This window comes from Cetorhinus maximus, chromosome 21 (assembly GCF_964194155.1).
Source record: "Cetorhinus maximus chromosome 21, sCetMax3.hap1.1, whole genome shotgun sequence".
In the NCBI taxonomy this organism is placed as follows: Eukaryota; Metazoa; Chordata; class Chondrichthyes; order Lamniformes; family Cetorhinidae; genus Cetorhinus; species Cetorhinus maximus.
The window spans coordinates 65,993,837-66,015,942 of NC_135899.1; the positions used below are offsets into that span (position 1 = coordinate 65,993,837).

Genomic DNA, 22,106 nt, shown 5'->3' on the forward strand with positions numbered 1-22,106 from the left:
AAGTGTGCATTGACAACTGCCTCACCTCAAGATCTTTTAAAACATGGCCATACACCAAAACATTCCTATTCTTTCTTTGCACTTAATAGTTTATGAAAATACATAAATTTTTGTCTGAAGTACAATTAATAGATATTGGAACTATGTGAACAATCTGAATGTTTGTTTAATTTTACAATCCATCTTAGTGAAGTAACAAATGCATTTAAACATCTTTTTATTGTGGTCATAGAAAACATAATATAATGTAGTCAGATAATGAAATAACATTGTGCTGTTTGTTGTGGTGCCCAGTACACTCTGTCAAATTCTAGGGAAAGGATTTTTACCCTTGATTCCCAATCTCAGCTGAGATATTATGAGTTTCCCCATATGAAGAAAAGGTAAATAGCGGAATACTCTGCAGGCAACAATGAGATACTTCCGGATGACTAGCTTCAAAGCAGTACTTGCAGAGCACTTGCAACATGTTTTCTCTCTATCATCTAATGAGGCCTGAGAGTGTAAAGCAAGGGCAAAGATAAAGAAATGCCTCACAGAAGTTTAGCCAATGCCTGTTGCTATTTTCCAGATTTTTGCTAATGAAGTAAATTCTCATCGTGACCAAATCATTGACCTGGATAAAACTGGAAACCAGTTGAAGTTTCTCAGCCAAAAACAGGATGTGGTTCTGATAAAGAACCTTCTCTTCAGTGTGCAGTCACGTTGGGAGAAAGTGGTACAGCGCTCTGTCGAAAGAGGAAGAGCACTTGATGAAGCCAGAAAACGCGCAAAGCAGGTATGCAGAATCAAAGTGAATATGTGTAGACTGGATTTTTCATGGCCTATTTGCCCATAGTGCTTCAATGTGAAGATTTGTTTGTTATTTTGGAACATGTTAGCACCATCAAATCTGTGCCCATCTTTCCCAGAACTCTATATTTGAATCCCTCCAATATGATTTTCGTCCCTGCCACAGTAGTGAAATGCCCCTTCCCAAGTTACAAATGGTATCCTATGTGACCGTGACAAAGGTAAGCTATCCATCCTTGTCCTTCTTGACCTGCCTACGGCCTTTGACGCTGTTGACCACACGTTCACCATCTAATGCTTTTCTGCTGTTGTCCAATTGGGTGGGTCTGCACTCACCTTATTTCTTATTCTTATGCATCTAATTGTAGGCAGAGTATCATTTACAGTGTCTCCTCTTCCCGCTCTTCCACTGTTATCTTTGTTGTCCCTCAGGGATCTATTTTGACCCCTTCGTGGCCATGCACGCTTCCCCGTAGCAATATCACCTGAAAACATATGGTTTCTTGCACAGGTGCACTGGTAACACCATGCACTACCTCACCACCACCTCTCTCAACTCCTGCACGATTGCTAAATTATCACATTGCTTGCCTGAGACCCAGTACTGGATGAGTAAAAAGTCCCTCCAGATAAATATTCAGAACACCAAAGCCTTTGCCTTCGATCCTTTCTACAAACTCCATTCCCATGCCACCAACTCCATCCCTCTCCCTGGCAATTATCTGAGGTTGAACCTGACTCCTCAGAGCCTCAGTGTCATATTTAACTCCAAGGTGAGCTTCCAACCACACATCCATACCATCACTAAGACTGCCTGATTGCCACCTCAGCTGAAACTCTAATCCATGCCATTGTTATCTCTAGACTTAACTATCCCAGTGCACTCCTCAACAGCCACCCACATACTACCCTCAGTAAACTTGAAGTCATCCAAACCTCTGCTGCCCCTTCCTTGCTCGAACCAAGCTCTGTTCTTCCATCACCCTTGTGCTCATGAATCTGTACTGGCTCCCAGTCAAGCAACCCCTCAATTTTAAAATTCTCATTAACCTGTTATCAAATCCCTCCATGTCCTCGCCCCTCCCCATCTCTGTAATCTCTTTCAGCCCCACAACCCACCAAGATCTCTGAACTCATCCACTTCTGGCCTTTTGAGAATCCCTGATTTCAATTGTTCAGTCATTGGAGACTGCATTCAGCTGCCAAGACCCTAAACGCTGGAATTCCCTCCGTAAACCTCACTATGTCTCCTCTTTTGGGATACTTCTTGAAACCTACTTTGATCAAATGTTTCGCATCTCCCCTCATATCGCCCTATGTGGCTCAGTGTAAAATTTTGCTTTATAACACTCCTGGGACAATGTTGAAGGTGCTATATAAATACAAGTTGTTTTTGTTAAGTTTAAAGACCAAGTGAGAAGAAGAAACTTAAATAGCTGATTAATTACATAATTCATGGTTTATATTCTGTTGTTTTCTCCAAAACCTTCACTGCTCTTGGGACAATTAAACTCTCTGGGGCAGCCATTTTAAGTTTTCAACTCAGGCTGTGCAGCAAACAATTAATATGACTATAATACAACTACCCCAGGTACCACAAGTATCTTGGTTATTGTAACAGCCACTGAAGTTGAATTTTAGCAATGTTTTAAAAGTTTTAATTTGGCCCACTGTCCCTTTTCTTTACCTTTCCTAGCCCCTCTCTCCTCCTCCCATTTCGTTTCTTTCATATTTAGTATTTAATCTTCAGTTAACTTTTAAACTGTTTAAGCCTCTTTTTTCACTCCATCCCTCTTCTTGAAATGCATCTCTACAGCCCCTGTTTAAATATTGGACTACCCTAAACACCAACTTAGCCCCAGAATTTAACTTGTCATTTCACTGCATAATTCAAGCCAAACTATCATATCAAAACAAACTATATCAAAATACTGATAATTAGGAATTAAGAGCTTCAGTTTGGCTGGACTAAATTCATTTATCCCACAGGCAGAAATAAATTGCCTCCTCTTTGGCTATAGGGTTGAAAATAACAAAACACCTGAAACTAACTTATTCCAGTAATTCCACTTCACATGTTTTAAAGATTCCACAAACGGAGCTTAATTCACTGACGTAAATTCCTTTGGTGTCTTTTCAGCTTAGCTCTCAGTATCTGCAGTGGAAATGACTGTTTTTCTTCTCTCTGTTGGCAAAAAATGGGTTTATTTTCCATGTTTATTCCCTTTGGGTTGCAAACAGTATTTTAAGTAATGATCGACAAACTGTTGTTCCAGTGTAACACTGTTAACTAGTTTTTCAGTAATTATGCCAACCTAGGAACTAGGTTTCCAAAAAAGGCTGACACAGCACCAATAGCCAACACCTGAAGAACAGCTCTAGCTACAAGTGGAAATAAATAATTATATGGAATTGTAACTTAAGTTGCGTGTATATCGAACATTTTTTAAAGTTATAGTAGAAGGAAAAATAACATTTATGTTAAAGCCAGAAGGGGAAATAAAAATGTTCAAAGCATAAAATTGGTGGTGCAGTTTGAAAGAGGTCTATTTGCTCGAGAACCATGCTTTTCCCAATTCATAATGACATGCTTCTCCCTTTCTCTCCTTGCACTCTTCTCAACCCCACTTACTTCAACTATGACAAATTTTCTCATCCATTTCCCCTCTCAGTTAATGTAATTTCTTTCCTCAAAGCACCAGTGTACCCTGAGTTGCAGCCACTGCGTGGAATAAGGCTGGAACACCTATCACCTCACGAGAATTTATATCCACAATGTGTAGTACTGGGAATCCCTTCATAGTTAGACTTGGAAGAGGAAGTTTGACCTGCATTGATTTTTTTGTCAGTGAATGCTGTCCCCAGAATGCTAGTTGTTGACATGAATTATTGACAAGTGGCATCTATGAGAGAAATGTCTTCAGAAATACCCAAGTCCTAATTCTGACCCACCCCAGGACTTGAACAAACATATCAAGGCCAACACTGCAGTATAATACTGTGTTATAACACAGCAGTTGGTAAAGGCTGAGTTGTTTAAATCCCAGGGGGAAACTTGAACAACTGTCATAACTTATATTTTCAATTGGTATGTTTGAGATGCAGCTCTGAATTCAGGAATAAGACCACTGACCCGCAAGAGGTTTTTATATAAAACTAAATTAAACATTTATTAATTTAACAACAAATTAAATGCATACACATGTCTACAAATTACTACCTTAATAACTTTAAACACATCCCCAAATTAATCACTCCCAGGTAAATCTTCTTCAAGGCAACAATAACCCATAGACTTTAAACAGATACCAGGCATACATTTGATTTTACGAATTCAAAATGAAGTTCCTTGCAATTTGGCTGCTTTTCAGACACCAGTTGTAGGCTTACAGGCTAGTTAGATCTTAAATGACCCTGCCTTACACAGACAAACTCCTATGTTTATACCTAACTTTTCCTTTGAATGTAAATTTTCCATTGTATTACTAGGTTTTTAATTTACATACCCTTTCATTCCACTAATTTTATTAGTAAGCTGAAAAAAATAAATAAATTGCTTGGTGTCTTCTAGCTAGGTGCAAGATTTTACTCCCACTCTTGAATGCTTTATTCAACAAATGCAATTTTGCACTTTACCTTCTATCCTTACTTACTGTTTACCCAATTAACATCTCAAACTACTATACATCAAAGCACCCAGACTAGCTGGCTTTAATCCAACTGAGGCACATACAGTCAAACACATAGACACAGACCCCACTACAATTCCAGTTTAAAAATAATTTCCAGTAACATTATAGACATTAATATCTCTTCATGACAACTGCAAGAGTGTCAGCTTTGGGATGAGATGTTAAACTGAGGCCCCATCTCCATGCTAGGGTATATGTTAAAGATCCCATGGCACTGTTTCAAAGAAAAGCAGGGGAGCTATTGCAAGTGTTCTGGCCAATGTTTATCGCTAAATCAACATCACAAAAAACAGATTATCTGGACATTATCATATTGCTGTTTGTGGGAGTTTGCTGTGTGCTAATTAGCTGCCTTACATTATAATAGTGAGTACGCTTCAAAAGTACTCCTGTCTGATAGTCATGAAAAGCGCTATATAAATGCAATCTTTTTCTTTTAACATCACATTAACAGAAAGCAAAATTCAATATGATGCAGGATTCTTCACGTGGCGCTGTTTAATGATTGGAACAAACAGTAATTTTCCTGATCTACCCATAATACTCCATCACAAAATGCAAGCTTTCTTGCCCATATCATCTATCTTCTGTAGGGAAGGGACGAGAACTTTTCAGCCTGCAGAGCTCTCCAGCAGTCCTGTCAGTAACACTACTTAATACACTCCCTTGAAAATATCTTGACAGTACTTGGTTTACAGTAGAATTTCCCACCTTCCCTAGGTTATCTTGGCTAACACTGGTAAGGATGATGCACCGGAGTAAGGCAGAGTGCCAGAATCAATCAAAATTATGATTTCTACTTTGGCTTCCTTTGCTCAAAACCGTTTATTTGAAATTATTTTTGTTGGCACTAGGACTTTGAGGAATATTAATATGTTATCAAAAACTGATATGCACAGAACCATGAAAAGTGATAAGTCACTTGAGCAGTTTTTATTCCTTTACTCAATTTGAGATGTGCCTGGAACTGAAAATAACTGTTCCAAAATAAGGAGCAACTTAAATGCAACGATTGATGCATATTTCCCTCATTAATTTTCTGCCAGTTTTTTTTTAAGTTTTTGGCTTGTGAAATAATTTACTATATGCAGCTCCACCTGGTCCTTGTATCTGTCTATTTTAATGGTGCAAGTAGTTTGTGATAATACAAGACAATTGGGTTCTACTACGATTTATCAACTAAAATGTACATTTTGATCCAAGTGAGTTTAATTCAGAGTATTGTGTTTTTATAACCTAAGTTCTATGAAGCCTGGAAAAAATTGATTGACTGGCTTGAGGAGGCGGAAAACAATCTGGACACTGATCTTGAAATTTCCAATGATCCAGATAAAATCAAATTGCAGCTGTCAAAGCACAAGGTAAGAAACCTGATGCTCTATTCCATAAAATTGGTTCTCTTTCTTTCAGGTTCAAAACACAGTTTTAATGGATTTTTTTCCCCTCATTCAAATCTTCCCCTTGCCTAACCTCTGTTGAGGATAGTGACTTTTTTTTATCACCCTCCTGAGGAATGCTAAGGCCAGTTTTAATACCCTCAGTGCTGTCCTGTTTGAGATAATCTAATCTAGTTTGGATGAAGGACCTTCTTGGTCTCTTGTAGTTTAGTACCCCTCCACCCAATTCAGGCACAGCCAATAAGGAAGACTTAATGCCTAGTCATTGATTAACAAACAGTTGTTATTTTAAAGTGGGAAACAGTGATTTCTCAAAAGTGTACAGTTAAAAGGTCTGCATGTAACAATATCCTGCCTTCATGACTGTTAGTATAGTTATCTAAATTATACTTCTCCTTTCAGTTTAAAAATTATCTGAGAAGACTTTTCTAATAACTAAGTGATTAAAACCAAGAAGCATGTAGACTGGCAGCAGCCATTTGTTCTCACTTCACAATTTGACTCTAGTTTGCCGGGGTTTGTAATAATGAAAATTCTATCCAATGTTTAGAGAGCTTAGTGTTAGCAAGTCTCACCAGAAAAAATGTATGCCGTTTAATCCAAATTATAGTATATCAATTTCCAATTCCTGTTGCAAATTGGAACAAAATGACTCAAATAAAAATAAACTAGCAGTTTTTTCCTATTTGCAACTATAAACAAAATAATAGTTGAACATAAAGCGGTCTAGTCTTTATCCATTCATTGTCAGTTAGTGAAAAGTTAGACTGTTTTTACCTGAGTGTATTGTTAACTGAGGTGAGCTTATGTTTGCAGTTTGCTTCTTGGTGATCTGTAACTTTTATGTACTTATTCAAGTGGTTCTGCATTGGTATAGTTGACATTTATTCATGTTTTATCATTTTAAAATGTTCCTTTATTGTATAAACCAGATAGATAATGAGTGCAAAGTTGGTGCCAAACTTGGGAACATTTAGGTCAGAACTTAATGTAGGCCAAAGGGTCAAATTCATCAAACTGTAACTAAATCTGTGTAGCATTTCTGAATGAGAAAGCAATTCTTGTTTCTAAAACATGTGGTTAAATAAAACCCTTTGCAAATGAGCAGTTTAAATGTTTCCCACAGATGTGCAGCCTCAAATCAATATTGTTTCAATGCATTTAGATCTTACAAATATAATTTTGCAAATTCAGTTACAAGAGTTGGAGCCAAATCATGTAAAGTGTCACAAGTAACCTGATTTGAAAAGTCCCAATGGCAAATAAATATTTTATGCATTAACTCAAAAATGTGGATGCTTTAATGATCAAACCTTTTTGATTGCCAAATCAAGATCTGATGTGTTGTTCAGAGGTACCCAGTCTGTGTCCTTATACTTTCAGCATTGCTGTGCTTTTTTTTAAATTAAACTAGGATTTCCAAAAATCTCTTGGTGGGAAACAGCCAGTGTATGACACCACAATCCGCATGGGCCGGTCCATGAAAGATAAGGCCTCGCTTACAGACGACAGTCAGAAATTGGATAATCTGCTGGGAGAAGTGCGAGATAAGTGGGACACTGTCTGCGGCAAATCTGTTGAGAGGTGAGGGGGAGTAATTAAGTTTTTAGGATAGTGTTGCCTAGGATCAAGTGAAATTTTCTAACCAAGACAATTAGTGCCATATTTTTATGTATTTAGCCAAAATTAGCTACTAAAAAAGACAAAATTGCTTTAATTGGAGTTATAACATGTAAACTAGTTTTGAATGTATGTGCTGTGAAATGGAATAAACTTCTATATATAGAAATGGAGAGCGTTTCCAATTGGACTAAATATTTATTGACGTCCCTTTGCAACCTCACTCTGGATAAATGCATGATACTACATCAGACATTGAATCTATTTTCACTTAAAAATAACTTGTTTAAAATGGAGGCTGTTTGCTGATAAGCTATATCCATTTATTTTGGCTACTAACACTTGTTTCACACCTGTAAACTTATATTGAAAGGGTGTAGCTTTACTAGATATTAAAGATTGCTGATGTTCTGGTCCTGTTCAGGCAGCACAAGTTGGAGGAGGCCCTCCTGTTTTCTGGACAGTTTACTGATGCGCTCCAGGCTCTAGTTGATTGGCTATATAAGGTCGAACCACAATTAGCTGAGGATCAGCCTGTTCATGGAGATCTAGATCTAGTGATGAACTTGTTGGATGCTCACAAGGTAAAGTATTATTGCAAAGAAAGAATTACATTCATCCTTGCATAGCTTCATTGAAATATTAACAACCAACTGAAGGCCCTATATGGCTATACGTTCTATCAAATTTTGCAGCTTTTAGTTTGTGCTGAAAACTTCATTACACCTTAGATTCCTTAAGTTTGATTTCATATTGTTATCTGAGGTGAGCTTATGTTTGCAGTTTGCTTCTTGGTGATCTGTAACTTTTTTGTACTTATTCATTGTACTTGCATTGGTATAGTTGACATTTATTCATGTTTTATCATTTTAAAATGTTCTTTTATTGTATAAACCAGAAAGATAACGAGTGCAAGGTTGGTGCCAAACTTGGGAACATTTTGGTCAGAACTTAATGCAGTCAAAAGGGTCAAATTCGTCAAACTGCAACTAAATCTGTGTAGCATTTCTGAATGAGAAAGCAATTATTGTTTCTAAAACATGAGGTTAAATAAAACCCTTTGCAAATGAGCAGTTTAAATGTTTCCTACAGATGTGCAGCCTCAAATCAATATTGTTTCAATGCATTTAGATCTTACAAATATAATTTTGCAAATTCAGTTACAAGAGTTGGAGCCAAATCATGAAATATTTCTTTTTTCATGTAGGTTTTCCAGAAGGAACTTGGTAAGCGCACCAGTAGTGTACAGGTGCTAAAACGGTCAGCTCGAGAATTAATTGAAAACAGTCGCGACGATACAACTTGGGTGAAAGTTCAACTGCAAGAACTGAGCATACGGTGGGACACAGTCTGTAAGCTCTCTGTTTCTAAACAGACCCGACTAGAGCAAGCACTTAAGCAGGTGAGAACATTATGGTATTTAATGATAGTCAGAATTTTTTATGCAACTTAAAACCGAGTGAAAGAGACAGACAGTGTCTATATTGTACTTATACTGAAGTGAAGTATTTTGTACTGCACTGATGACCATCCCAACTTTGCAGTGATGTAGTTTGTTATCTGTAGTGGAGGTAATGCTATAACTAATACAAAAAGATCAATGGCAAGACCAGCACTTCCTGTAACGTGTATTAACTTTACTCTGCACCAAGCAAGTCACCAGCAAACTTGTTCATAATGCATGATGCAGTGCATTATCAATAATTTTCCATCTGCACCAACTTTTGTTACAGGAACATGGAACAGGAGTAGGCCATTAAATTGCTCAAGTCTGTTCCACCATGACTGATCAATACCTCAGCTCCATTTACTTCCCTGCACTCCATATCTTTTCATATCCTTACCTATCAAAAATCTGTCGAGCTCAGTCTTGAAAATTTCAATTAACCCAGCATCCACTGCCTTTTGGGGAAGAGTTCCAAAATTCATTACCATTTGTGAGGAAAAATTGCTTCCTAAGCTCACTTCTGAATGACCTAGTTCTAATTTTAAGATTGTGCCCCTTGTTCTGGAATCCCAAACCTGTATCTAACATATTGAATCTCTTATACTAGATCAACTTTCAATCTTCTAAACTCAAGAGAGTACACACCAAGGGCAGAACTCCTGACGCCACCCCGTGTCATTTCAGTTTTCAGGTCAGCTGGGGCGCAGCCGAATCAGCTGTGCGCCCGTCGACCTGTCAACGGCCAATTGAGGCCATTAAAAAACTAATTGAAGTAGTTAAAGGACCTGCCCGTCCAACCTTAAGGTTGGTAGGCAGGCTGGGAGCCCTGGCAGGCTTAAAAAAGCATGAAACCTCAGCCACGGGCGGGATGTAGGTTTTTAAAAGTTTAATTAAAAGTGATAGACATGTCCCAACTCATGTGACAGTGTCACATGAGGGGACATGTCAGGGAAATTTTATTTTTCTATCGTTCACATTTTTAAATTTGGTGCCGACCTCCCTGAGGCAGCACTTAGCCTCAGGGAGATGAGTGTGCTCTTTTGCGCACATGCGCGAAAGAACACACTCTCAGTTTAGGGATTCTCTCCACCACCCCCCCCCCCCACCCCCCTTGCACAGGGAGCACATTGCACTAGGCGAGCCTTAATCGGCACGCCCACGTAAAAGGACGGCGCACCCCCAACCGGGGGCGAGCCCACTCCTGAACTTCCCCAAGTCTATGCAGCCTTTCCTTATACTTCTTTAACCCTTTAAGACCTGATATCATTATAGTGAATTTGCCCTCCTGAAGTATAGTGCCAAAGCTAAATGCATTACTCCAGATGGGTTCGGACCAAGACTTGTACAATTTTCTCTCCTCGGTATTCCAGTCCCCTTTGAGATAAAAGCATAAATGGCATGAAATCTGTATCAAAATTAATTACTTCTATGTGGCATAGTCATACACAATTGTGCAGACCCAATGATCCACAATCACCCTTTCTCATGGCCGTTCCAAAGTGATGTGAAGGGTTAACTTAATTGCAAATTAGAACTAGATTTCCTTTTATCTACGTGCATGGAATTTTTTTGAAAGATCAATGCAATTACTGTGAAATTCTAATGTTCTCATTTAAATGCCAGAAAACAATTAACCTGTTTGATATTAAGCATCATTATTGAATTCTGCCACAGGCAGAGGAGTTCCGCAGTGCTGTCCATGCTCTCCTGGAGTGGCTTTCTGAAGCAGAGCAGTCACTTCGATTCCGAGGAGTTCTACCAGATGATGTGGAGGCTCTGCAGTCCTTGATAGATTTACACAAGGTGAGTTGTGACGGTGGTGAGATTCTTAAAAAGTTCAGTATATTGATGGAAATGGATTGAAAATTGATCCATAGAGCCATGTTCAATATGAATCTTTTTTTTCCAAGTTTGGCTTTAAAGACGGAAGAACAAGATTTCTTAACTCATTCATACCTCATTTACTTACACAGAGATAAAACCGGGTCCAAAAAATCCAATTGTTCGTTTTTAATCAGACTGTAAAATATAACCTCTGAAAAGTACAGCATTAAAAGCTACACAATATTTACTCAATGTTTGAGAGTTTAGCTGAAAATCTTAGAATTTACAAAAATTAAGAGAGCTCGATGGGATGTTCCTGGAAATAAAGGTTTAAAAGCCTAGTTTTAGACAGCTCTGAAAAGCCCATTGCCTTCCCGCCCACCCACCATTTTTAAATAATTAATGGTAAATTGGGCTTGCTACTAAATCAGTTGACCCAAATATTACACTGCCCACACCATAATACATGACATGGGCATGGGAGTGGGCAGGCCGATTTGTAAACACAAGTTGTAAAAAAGCAGGAAGAAAGGGAGTGATGTCATTCTGGGGGTGCCACCACCTACCCTTTGTTCCTCCCTGCCTGCCCCCAAAGCCCTTTCCCCCTTGCCCCCGTTCCTAGGCTGCCCGATCCCGCCCCACTCTAAAAGCAAGGGGTTCCAGGATCTATCAAGGCTCTGCATAGGCCTCCTTGCAGCCCCAGCAGCTCCCACTACCGACATTCCGGTGCTGGTGGGACTGCTAGAGCTGCCAGCCAATCAGATTGGGTGGCTCTCAAGGGCGGTCTTCCTCCCACTGAAGGATGGAAGTTTCACTCTTTGCATGTTTAGTCCATCAGCAGCACGTTGTTGCTGTGGATGGACTTTTTTTTTTAGATGCGTAGGCTGCCAGCTGACACTCTCAGTGGGGAGCAGCAAGACACCTCCCCCCACACCCTGTGAAAACCAGCTGCTCATGTTTGTGACAAGGTAGTGCGTTTACACAAGTTATGTCATTGCACTATGGTTTGCCAGCTATTATTTTTCTCTTGAATCTAGTGTCCTTTTACAAAAGCTACATTGTGCCATTAACTTTTAATTTTTGAATGTTTCAGGAATTCATGAAGAATGTGGAGGAGAAGCGTGTTGATGTAAATAAAGCAGCTGGAATGGGAGAGGCCATACTAGCGGTGTGCCACCCAGACTGTGTGACCACTGTCAAACACTGGATCACAATTATCCGAGCCCGCTTTGAAGAAGTAAGTGGGAGAGGGAATAAAGCAGATGATGAGTTTGGATTAGTGAAAAATGGAATGATTACGTAAAATGGGGCTAAGACACTTTGTTTTATTTAAAATAAAGTTTTTATTACTTAATTTTAAATATTATATTAGTTACAATGCTTACATCTACTTGTTTAAACCCTATACTGGTGGGTTTTTTTTCTAACGTTACTACCAGAAGATAAATTTATTGGTTTTGAGCAACTATTTTGGGAAGACAGAAAAATGTCTGTGGGTGGAATTTCTTACTGCATACACCTGCATGTTGCGTTAATCTAAAGCAGATCATTTGGAATTTTAATGTAAACTAGGAAAGAAAGTGAGGCAAAATTACACAAACAGAAGATGAATCCAAGTATGAGATTGCGTCTCTCTTTAGAATTTAATATCCAGTTTTTTTTTCATAGAAAGCAAGAGCCTGTCTTTGCCCAGCAGCTCAGTCATAGTAGCCTGCAACCATACTTATCCAAGGCACTAGAGCTGACCAGTAGCTCAAGGAATGGGCCATGCTGAGTTTTCAGATGGGAACCCCTTCCTGTAATTTGGATAGGCTACTAGCAAATGAATAGTCTACCTTTAGAACACAACTGGGAACTGGAAAATCTGATGATGTAGCAACTCTTGAGGACTGACAGCACATCACTATAAAGTTGTAGTGGTTACAAATAAAATGGACTTGAGCGGGTCATGTTTGCTTTGCATATGAGCAACATGTGAGCTGAATGGGTGGAAACTCACCCAAAATGAAAACATTTTGCATGCAATCTTAACTTTAATATTGCAATGAGGCTGATGCATACTAGGTGCGAAGCTTGACTTTTCATCCCCAATTTGCTCATTGTAAAACTGGTGACGTGCAAATTGATCAGGCAGCTGGTTTTGTCCAACAAGGCCCCTTGCTGCTGGCAAGCCTCAGAAAAGTGGCTAATTTCTCAGCTGCATTTTATTCATGTACTGTATACTGATGTGCTAAGAAGTTAAAGTTGTATATTGACAATTACACCAGCCTTTGCTGATGAAGTATGTGGTCAGTCGCCCAGCTGGGGAGCAGTGAAATTGATTGTAAAGGTGTTGTAGCTTTGAAACATATTTCCTCTAGGTTAAATGCTTGACAGATTATGTTTATGAGACAAGGAAAACTCACTGTTCAGATGTTCTTATGTTTTCCTTATTCTAATTGAATGGTGGAATTGGCTCGAGGGGCTGAATGACCTATGTTGTTGGAGCTGCAGCTTGCCTGGATGAGTGCAGCTCCAACAACACTCAAGAAGCTTGACACCATCCAGGCAAAGCAGCCCACTTGATTGGTACCCCATCCATAAACGTTCACCCCCTCCACCACAGATGAACAGTGGCAGCAGTGTGTACCATCTACACGATGCACTGCAGAAACTCACCAAGGCTCCTTAGGAAGCACCTTATAAACCCATGGCCACCACCATCTAGAAGGCCAAGGGCAGCAGATAGAGGGAGCACCACTACCTGGAAGTTCCCTTCCAAGTCACTCACCATCCTGACTTGGAAATATATCGCTGTCCCTTCACTGTCACTGGGTCAAAATCCTGGAACTCCCTTCCTAACAGCACTGTGGGTGTACCTACATCACAGGGACTGCAGTGGTTCAAGAAGGCAGCTCACCACCTTCTCAAGGGCAATTAGGGATGGGCAATGAATGCTTACCTAGCCAGCGAAGCCCACATCCCATAAATTAATTTTTAAAATTCCAGTTTCTATGTTTCTTTCCATTTTCACAGTTTATTGCTCCACTATATTAGAGCAGTACATCTGTTCTAAGACTGCTGGACTTTCATTCATAGTGTTTAACCTAATGGTAAATCATATTTTATATGCTATTACCTTGAAGTTAATTCTGTGTTATAAGTTATCTGTGATATCACAGGTAATAATTATCAGTATGAAAATGTCTTTTTATTCCATGAAGTTGATGTCATCACTGAGGGCAGGTTGCGTCGTGAGGGACTTGTATAAGTTGCATATCTCTTCAGTATATATTTATAATGAATAGCTACACCTAATTATGATCATTTTTATCTCCACACTTTATACCACCCAATGTATGGTTCAGTGGCACAACTAGGAATAAAACTTCAGGCCCAATTATGGTGGGTGGACCTGAGTGGGATATAATCTGCCCATCTTGTAGTTTCAGCTCATTCTTCTTCTTGGACCTGTCCAGAAAAGAGGTGTACTCAGCATGATGGGTGACTGCAGAGCCAGCAGAATATTAGCATCATCACATTGAAGGAGGGGATGTTGCTGCCTGTTACCAACTGTACTTAATCTTGAGCAGGGCCAGGGTCAGGTCATCTGGTCAAAGCATCCAACTGAACTGCTTTATCAGCACAATTGAAAGTAAGGAGCTGGAAATATCCCAAGGACAGGCAGGGATGGGATCAGAGAGATGGCAGGAGTCCTTTGGCCTTGTATAGCAGGAACCCAATGGAAGCCTTCATAGAGGCTCAGATATAGGTGACTGTACCATATCGAGGATCAGGTGACTACTGCCTAAATAGAACATTTATAATTATTCAGAATAGAAAATATTCTGTGGTTTGTAGCCTGGATCCTATTCCTGAGTTATCTGTTCACCACATGAGCACAGAGATCATCAGCTGTGGTTCCTCATTGTATACCTGGTCTTTAAAAGTTGTCTTAAATAAAGAGGAAATAAGCTTGAAGTTTTGGATTGTAACTCCACCTCATAGCCAGACTTGATAGCAGCAATCATTTAAGCATTTTAAATGCTGGACAGTGTGTTCTTACAGCTTCTCAGATTCCATATATGTTTTTAATGACACAATATTTGGCGAAGATTTTGTCTAGAAATTTCAAATGTGCTAAGTATTCTAGAAGAGATCTTATCAAACAGCCAACCTCTTCACAATCAAGATTTTCTATCTCTCGATTTTTATGTTTGTCATCGAGCCAAAAAATATATATTTATAGCTTTCTTTTTATCATTTAACGTCTAGGTATTGACATGGGCAAAACAGCACCAGCAACGATTGGCAACTGCACTGTCAGAGTTGGTCACCAATGCTGAATTATTGGATGAGTTGTTGGCCTGGTTACAGTGGGCTGAAACTACGCTTGTACAGAGGGATCAAGAGCCTATGCCAAAGGACATTGAACAGGTCAAAACACTCATCACAGAGCACCAGGTACATCCAAAGCTTATGCCCCAGTTAAGCAACAAGTATATTGACAAAATTGCTTCTTAGTCTCTTTGTTGTAAAGCAATTTTGCTGACTGGTTCATATCTAGCTCAGTAATCAGATTTTCAAAACATGATCTTTGTGTGTTTTCTATGCTTCACAATTCATTAGATGTACTTTATGGCCTGGATTTTGCAGTCAGTGGCAAAGCAAGGCCACTCACCACTGGCCTCAAAAAAGCTGCCCACGTAGATCTAGCGATCTCTGTGGTGGAACTTACCCCAGTGCCAAGTAAAGGGATGTCTTGGCATGCAGTAGCAATGATGTTAGTCAGCAGGTAGGCAGCCAATCAAATTGAAGTTTTCACACAAAGCAAACCAGGAAGTTAAAAGCACTTAAAATCCTGCACTTTTAATTTAAATTTTCAGATAGCAGAATAAATGTTTGACACTATTAAGGTAGAATCTAAAATAAAGATGATGACTTTTTAAAAGAAGACAAAGCATTGTAAAAATGTGGTTTTTTAATCATTATGGAGAAATTTGAAACTCTCTAAATATAAAATTAGGTCTACAGAGTCAGCAATGATGATTAGCAATAATTTTGAGGTTGGTTATGCTATTAAAAATCCATTACATCTCATTGAGCAAGGTATAGCTTTTTCCATGGTTTTTAACAGCAAGACTAAGAGTTAGAGTAGAAGTTCTTGTCAAATCATGATTACAAACAAAATTGCAGTCAATGGGAATTTCTGTCACACAGCCTTTGAAGGAGGAAGCTCATTGACAGCGACTTCTGGATTTCCACTTCATTCTGTGCATATCCAAACACTGACAGTTACTTTGAGTTTCAATAGAATAATGATGGTGAATGCTGACAATTTCACCATCATTACAGCAGCAAATTGACTAGAACCAGCTGGATTAATATTGTGCTTGAGAAGAACTAGTTAACTTAGTCCACTGAAATCCCAAGATTACCTTTTTAAAAATTTGTTCCTGTTATATGGCATTTGACATGGCATTTATTGTCCATCCCTAGTAGGCCTGAGGGCTTTGAAAGTTAATCATGTCATGTGGGACTAGAGTCAAATACAGGCCAAACTCCGCAGAGGGCTGCATGTCCTTTTTCCTGGAAGACAGGGAACCAGTTTCAGTTTAATGGCAAGCTGGCAGCTTTTATGGTCACATTATGATGAACCATGATAGCATTTAAACTCACAACCTTGTCCCCATAATACACAACCACACCCTGATTATCAGATACTGATTTTTCAATTATATCTTGGAAAGGTGAATGATATATTTTCCCATTCACTGAATAGAAGCATCCACTGTTGATATTTTCATTAAGTATACAACTTAAACTAAATGAAATCATCAAGGATTTTCAGCTATTATTAACTGTCCACTTTCCTGTTCAATTATTATCTTTCCTTTCTCAGTCTTTCATGGAAGAAATGACACGGAAACAACCAGATGTGGATAAAGTAACAAAAACATACAAGCGGAAAGCAGTAGAACCGTCACACATGCGAGGAAGTAAGCCTCTTTCATTCAACAAAGGGGTAATAGAGTACAGATAAAACATACAGGAAAAGGTCCCCCAAAAACTATAATTATAGATTTGGTCACAATTTACAGAATGAATAGGTGCAATGTTTGATGAATATTACTGAGTGCTGTATGATCTCTTATCTCTAAAGTATGGTCAGGAATGAAAAAATGATCTTTGAATATTTCTGCCATATTTACTTTGTGAATTATTGATTGCAGTATAATTTGTTGGTTTAATTTTGATTTTTAAAAAAGTGTTTCAGTGTACTATGATTACTCTGCAAAAAGCTGATTTTTTTTTCAGGAGCGTTAGCTAAATTGGTACCTTTTTATTGAAAAAACAGTAACTTTGAAGTGACACAACTTCTTATTACTAGCCAGAGGCATTAAAACCATTTGGATCCTATGAACAACCTGACTTAAAATACTGTAATAATCAACATTTGGTGAGCGTTTTCTTTGTGTGTTATAGGAAAACCTCTAAATCAGATGACTAATCCACCTGCACCCACTGCTATCCTGCCACAGACTGAAGCAAAGAACCCCCGGATAAATCTCCTTTCAGGCAGGTGGCAGCAAGTCTGGTTACTGGCACTGGAGAGACAGCGCAAGCTGCACGACTGTCTGGACCGGTTGGAGGAAGTAAGGATTATAATTTACAAAAGCATATAATATTATAGTATATGGCCTGTGAATCATAGTCTTACAGTTCAGAAAGAGGCATTTCAGCCAGCTCTTTGAAAGAGTTAAAAGCAAAATACTGCAGATGCTGGAAATCTGAAACAAAAACAGAAAATGCTGGAAAAATTCAGTAGGCTGAAGAAGGGTCATACGGACTCGAAACGTTAACTCTGTTTCTCTCTCCACAGATGCTGCTAGACCTGCTGAATTTTTCCAGCATTTTCAGTTTTTGTCTTTGAAAGGGTTATCTGGTTAGCCCCACTCCCCAACTTTTGCCCAATAGCCCAGAATTTTTTTCGTTTTCAAATGTATACCTAGCTCCCTTTTATAAGTTACTGTTGAATCTGCTTCCACCACCATTTTAGGCCATGCATTCCAGATCACAATATCTAGCTGTGTTTAGAAATAATTCTCCTCAACACCCCTTTGGTTCTTTTGCCAGTTATCTTTAATCTGTGCCCTCTGGTTACTGACCCAATGGAAACATTTTCTGCTTAATTACTCTATCAAACCCCTCGTAATTTTGACCACCTCGATTAAATCTCCCTTTAACCTTCTCTGCCCTAAGGGAAACAGTCCCAGTTTTTCTAGTCTCTCCCTTAACTGAAGTCTCTCATCCCTTGCATAATTCTGGTCACTTCTCCACCCTCTCTAAGGCCTTGACATCTTTCCTAAACTATGGTGCCCAGAATTGGATACCGTACTCCAGCTGAGGCCTAATTAGTTATTTATATGAATTTAGAATAACTTCCTAGCTTTTTGTACTCTATGCCTCTATTTAAAAAAAGCCGATCCCATATGCTTATTTTTTAAACTTTTTTTTATTGAAACCTTTTTTTTAAAAAAATACTGTTTTTAAGAGCACTGTGCAACCTGCACAGTATTATTTGGCTCTGAATTGATTTTTTTTTTTCAATTTTCCATTGAAACCTTTCTTTCAATTTCAGTTGAAAGAATTTGCCAACTTTGACTTTGATGTTTGGCGGAAGAAATACATGCGATGGATGAACCATAAGAAGTCCCGCGTAATGGACTTTTTCCGACGCATTGATAAGGATCAAGATGGAAAGATCACAAGACAGGAGTTCATTGATGGAATCCTGTCCTCAAGTAATTAGAATGGTTTTATAAAGTTTATTCTTTAAATTATAAAATGTTCTTCTGGAGTAAGATATAACTTTTTTCTTCATTGGACTGAATGCTATATATAATTGGTTTACAATGAAGAGGTGAGCTAACTTTAAAAGGGATAGTTTGTTCAAAAATATGCCCATCCATATCAGGACCTTGATTGAGCAGATTGTCACTGCTGCATGGTTTGGTTTAGAGTAGTAGGATGAGGCTTCACTCAGAATTGACCACTTGGCAATTTGCAGATCTTTGTTTTTGTTGGCCAGGACTCGGAATGAAGGCCGAGTGATTACAGGGTAAGAAAGATTTAAGGCAAGAAAATCTTGAAAGTTAGTGAAAATCATATAAAATTATCCAACTTTGTCTTATTGTCTCGCATTTCAGAGTTCCCCACCAGTAAACTGGAAATGACTGCTGTTGCTGACATCTTCGACCGGGATGGAGATGGTTACATTGATTACTACGAATTTGTGGCTGCACTTCATCCAAATAAAGATGCCTATCGGCCTGTTACTGATGCTGACAAAATTGAGGATGAGGTACATTGGTCACTGCTTTTACTTCAATGTAGCCGATGTACAAGTCTTGTGTTTGGGTTAAGAAGCAAAAACAAGAAAGTATTTAAAACTAGAGGAGAAAGCATTCATGATGAAATACAACAGAAGTTCTTCTGCACTGCATGGTGAATTACGAATAGCAGTGGTTATGCACAAATGGAAAAGAACAGGAAAGCACCATTGATCCATCAAACCTGTGCCATCTAGACATGGTATAACTTAATGCACTTCATCAACCACGTTCTCCTCCCAGCTTTGCTGGGCCCCAAAAGCAATCAACCAAGCTGTGGGAGACCATGGTAACTTGTATTCCAGTTACTTATATATGATGCAACTGTCTTGCATGACTCACTCTTGCAAATGATAATCCTTGATACCATAGCATATACAATTTTTTTTATTTGTTTATGGGATGTTTGCTAGCTAGCAATTGCTAGCTAGGTCAGCATTTATTGCTCATCCCTAATTGCCTTTGAGAAGCTGGTGGTGAGCTGCCTTTTTGAATCGCTGCAATGCATGTGGTGTAGGTACACCCACCTTGCTGTTAGGGAGGGGCTTCCAGGATTTTGACGCAGCAACAATATAAGGATGACAATATAATTCCAAGTCAGGATGCTGAGTTCTTGGAGGGAGGCTTCCAGCTGTTTGTGTTCCCATGGCCAGGATTTTCCCCTCGGCGATTTGGGGGCGGGGCCCGCTCACCAAGGGGAAAATGACACGAGATGACATCGGGAGGAATCCCCGACGTCATCCCGGGCCATTTAAATCTTAAGGAAGGCAGGCGGACAGCGAAATCAGCAGTCCGCCGGCCGACCTGTCAGTGGCCAATTAAGGCCATTGACAGGCTCATTAAGATAGTTAAATGCCCTGCCCAGCCAACCTGAAGGCTGGCGGGCAGGCCAGGAGCCCCAGCAGCCTGTAGATTATTAATGAAATTCATTCACTTGCGGGATGAAGTTTCATTACCATTTTGTAAAAATATAATAAATTTTGAGTTTGTTATCAACATGTCCCATCTCGTGTGACATTGTCACATGAGGGTGACATGTTAATAATTTTTAAATGTCTCTATTTTTTGACTTTACTTACCTTTCACTAAACTCACTGAGACAGGACTTTGCCTCAGGGAGCAGTGTGCTCTTTCGCACACATGCGCGAAAGAATGCACTTTGACAGATGGGGATTCCGTCCTTCCCCCTGGAACAGGAAGTGCATAGCGCTTCCTGTCAGGCAGGCCGCTGAGCGGGCCTTAATTGGCCCGCCCACTCAAAATGGCAGCAGGCCCCGTTTCAGCAGCAGGGTTTGGCTGCCTACCTGCCGCCGAGCCGGTGGGGCCTGCCCACCAGCCAAGGGCTGAGTTCTGCCCCATGTGCCTGCTGTCCTTGTCCTTCTAGGTGTTCGAGGTCAAACATACGAAATAGAAGCTGAAGTAGACCATTTGGCCCCTCGAACCTGCTCCACCATTCAATAAGATCATGCCTGATCTATTTGCGTTTAGAGTTCCACATTCTCATCTAGCCTGATAACCAACACCCTTGCCTAACCAGAATCTATCTACGTCTGCCTTAAAAATATTCAGTGGCCCCGCTTTACCACCACCTGAGGCAGAGAGTTCCAAAGTTGCACAACCCTCAGAGAAAAAAATTCTCCTCACCTCTGTCCTAGAAGGGCGATGCCTAACTTTAAAACCATGCCTCCAGTTCTGGTCTAACCTGCAAGAGGAAGCATCCTTCCCACATCCACCTTGTCAAGACTATTCAGGATCTTACATACTGCAATCAAGTCACTGCTCACTCTTCTAAATTCCAGTGGAAACATGCCCAGCCTGTCCAACCTATCCTCATAAGAGAACCCACTCATTCCAGGTATCAATCTAGTAAACCTCCTCTGAACCACCTCCAACGCATTTACATCCTTCCTTAAATAAGGAGACCAAAACTGCACACAGTATTCGAGATGCAGTTTCACCAATGCCCTGTATAACTGAAGTCTAACATCCTTACTTTTATGTTCAATTCCTCTCTTAATAAAGGATAGTATTCCATTAGCCTTCTTGATTACTTGCTGTACCTGCATACTAACATTTTGTGACTCGTGCATGAGAACACCTAGATCCCTTTCCACCTCAGAATTCTGCAGTCGTTCTCCGTTTAAGTAATATCTGCTTTTTTATTCTTCCTGCCAAAGTGAACAACTTCACATTTTCCCACATTATACTCCATCTGCCATATTTTTTTTCCCACTAACTTAACCTATCCATATCCATCTGCAAACTCCTTAAGTCGTCTTCACAGCATACTTTCCTACCTATCTTTCTGTCGTCTGCAAACTTAGCTATCATGCCTTCACTCCCCTCATCTAAGTCATTGATGAAAATTGTAGCAGGTTGAGGCCCCAGACCACTGCAGCACTTTACTCGTCACATTCTGCCGATCAGACAAAGACCCATTGATGCATACTCTGTTTTCTACCAGCCAGCCAATCTTCTATCCAGGCTAATAATACATTACTCCATACACAATGAGTTTTATTTTCCGCAATAACCTTTGATCTGGCACCTTATCAAATGCTTTCTGGTTGTGGGTTTGGAAGCTGCTGTATAAGGAGGCTTGGCGAGTTCCTGCATTGCATCTTGTAGATGGGACACACTGCTGCCAGTGTGCGTCGCTGATGGGAGTGAACGGCTGTGGGTGGGTTGCCAATCAAGCGGGCTGTTTTGTTCTGGATGGCATCAAGCTTCTTGAGTGTTGAGAGCTGTACTCATCCAGGCAAGTGGGGGGTATTCCATCACACTCATGACTTGTGCCTTGTAGATGATGGACAGGCTTGTGGAGTCAGGAGGCGAGTTACTTGTCACACGATTCCTAGTCTCTGACCTGGTTTTGTAGCCACAGTATTTATATGGCTATTCCAGTTCAGTTTCTGGTCAATGATAACCCTCAGGATGTTGATAGTGGAGGATTCACTGTTGG

General features: G+C 39.7%; 1 protein-coding gene across 4 annotated transcripts in view; it reads left to right on the plus strand.

The window, feature by feature from the left end:
- Nucleotides 1-22,106, plus strand: part of LOC144695942 (microtubule-actin cross-linking factor 1-like) — a 554,471-nt gene that overhangs the window by 500,683 nt on the left and 31,682 nt on the right. For all 4 annotated transcript variants that reach the window (XM_078567039.1, XM_078567041.1, XM_078567037.1 and 1 more), the window contains 12 exons: nucleotides 572-778; nucleotides 5,726-5,845; nucleotides 7,296-7,465; nucleotides 7,926-8,085; nucleotides 8,709-8,903; nucleotides 10,623-10,751; nucleotides 11,866-12,009; nucleotides 15,027-15,215; nucleotides 16,654-16,750; nucleotides 17,238-17,407; nucleotides 18,394-18,556; nucleotides 18,962-19,116. In XM_078567039.1, coding sequence (XP_078423165.1) covers nucleotides 572-778; nucleotides 5,726-5,845; nucleotides 7,296-7,465; nucleotides 7,926-8,085; nucleotides 8,709-8,903; nucleotides 10,623-10,751; nucleotides 11,866-12,009; nucleotides 15,027-15,215; nucleotides 16,654-16,750; nucleotides 17,238-17,407; nucleotides 18,394-18,556; nucleotides 18,962-19,116 — 1,899 coding nt within the window. The remainder of the gene's footprint in view (nucleotides 1-571; nucleotides 779-5,725; nucleotides 5,846-7,295; nucleotides 7,466-7,925; nucleotides 8,086-8,708; nucleotides 8,904-10,622; nucleotides 10,752-11,865; nucleotides 12,010-15,026; nucleotides 15,216-16,653; nucleotides 16,751-17,237; nucleotides 17,408-18,393; nucleotides 18,557-18,961; nucleotides 19,117-22,106) is intronic.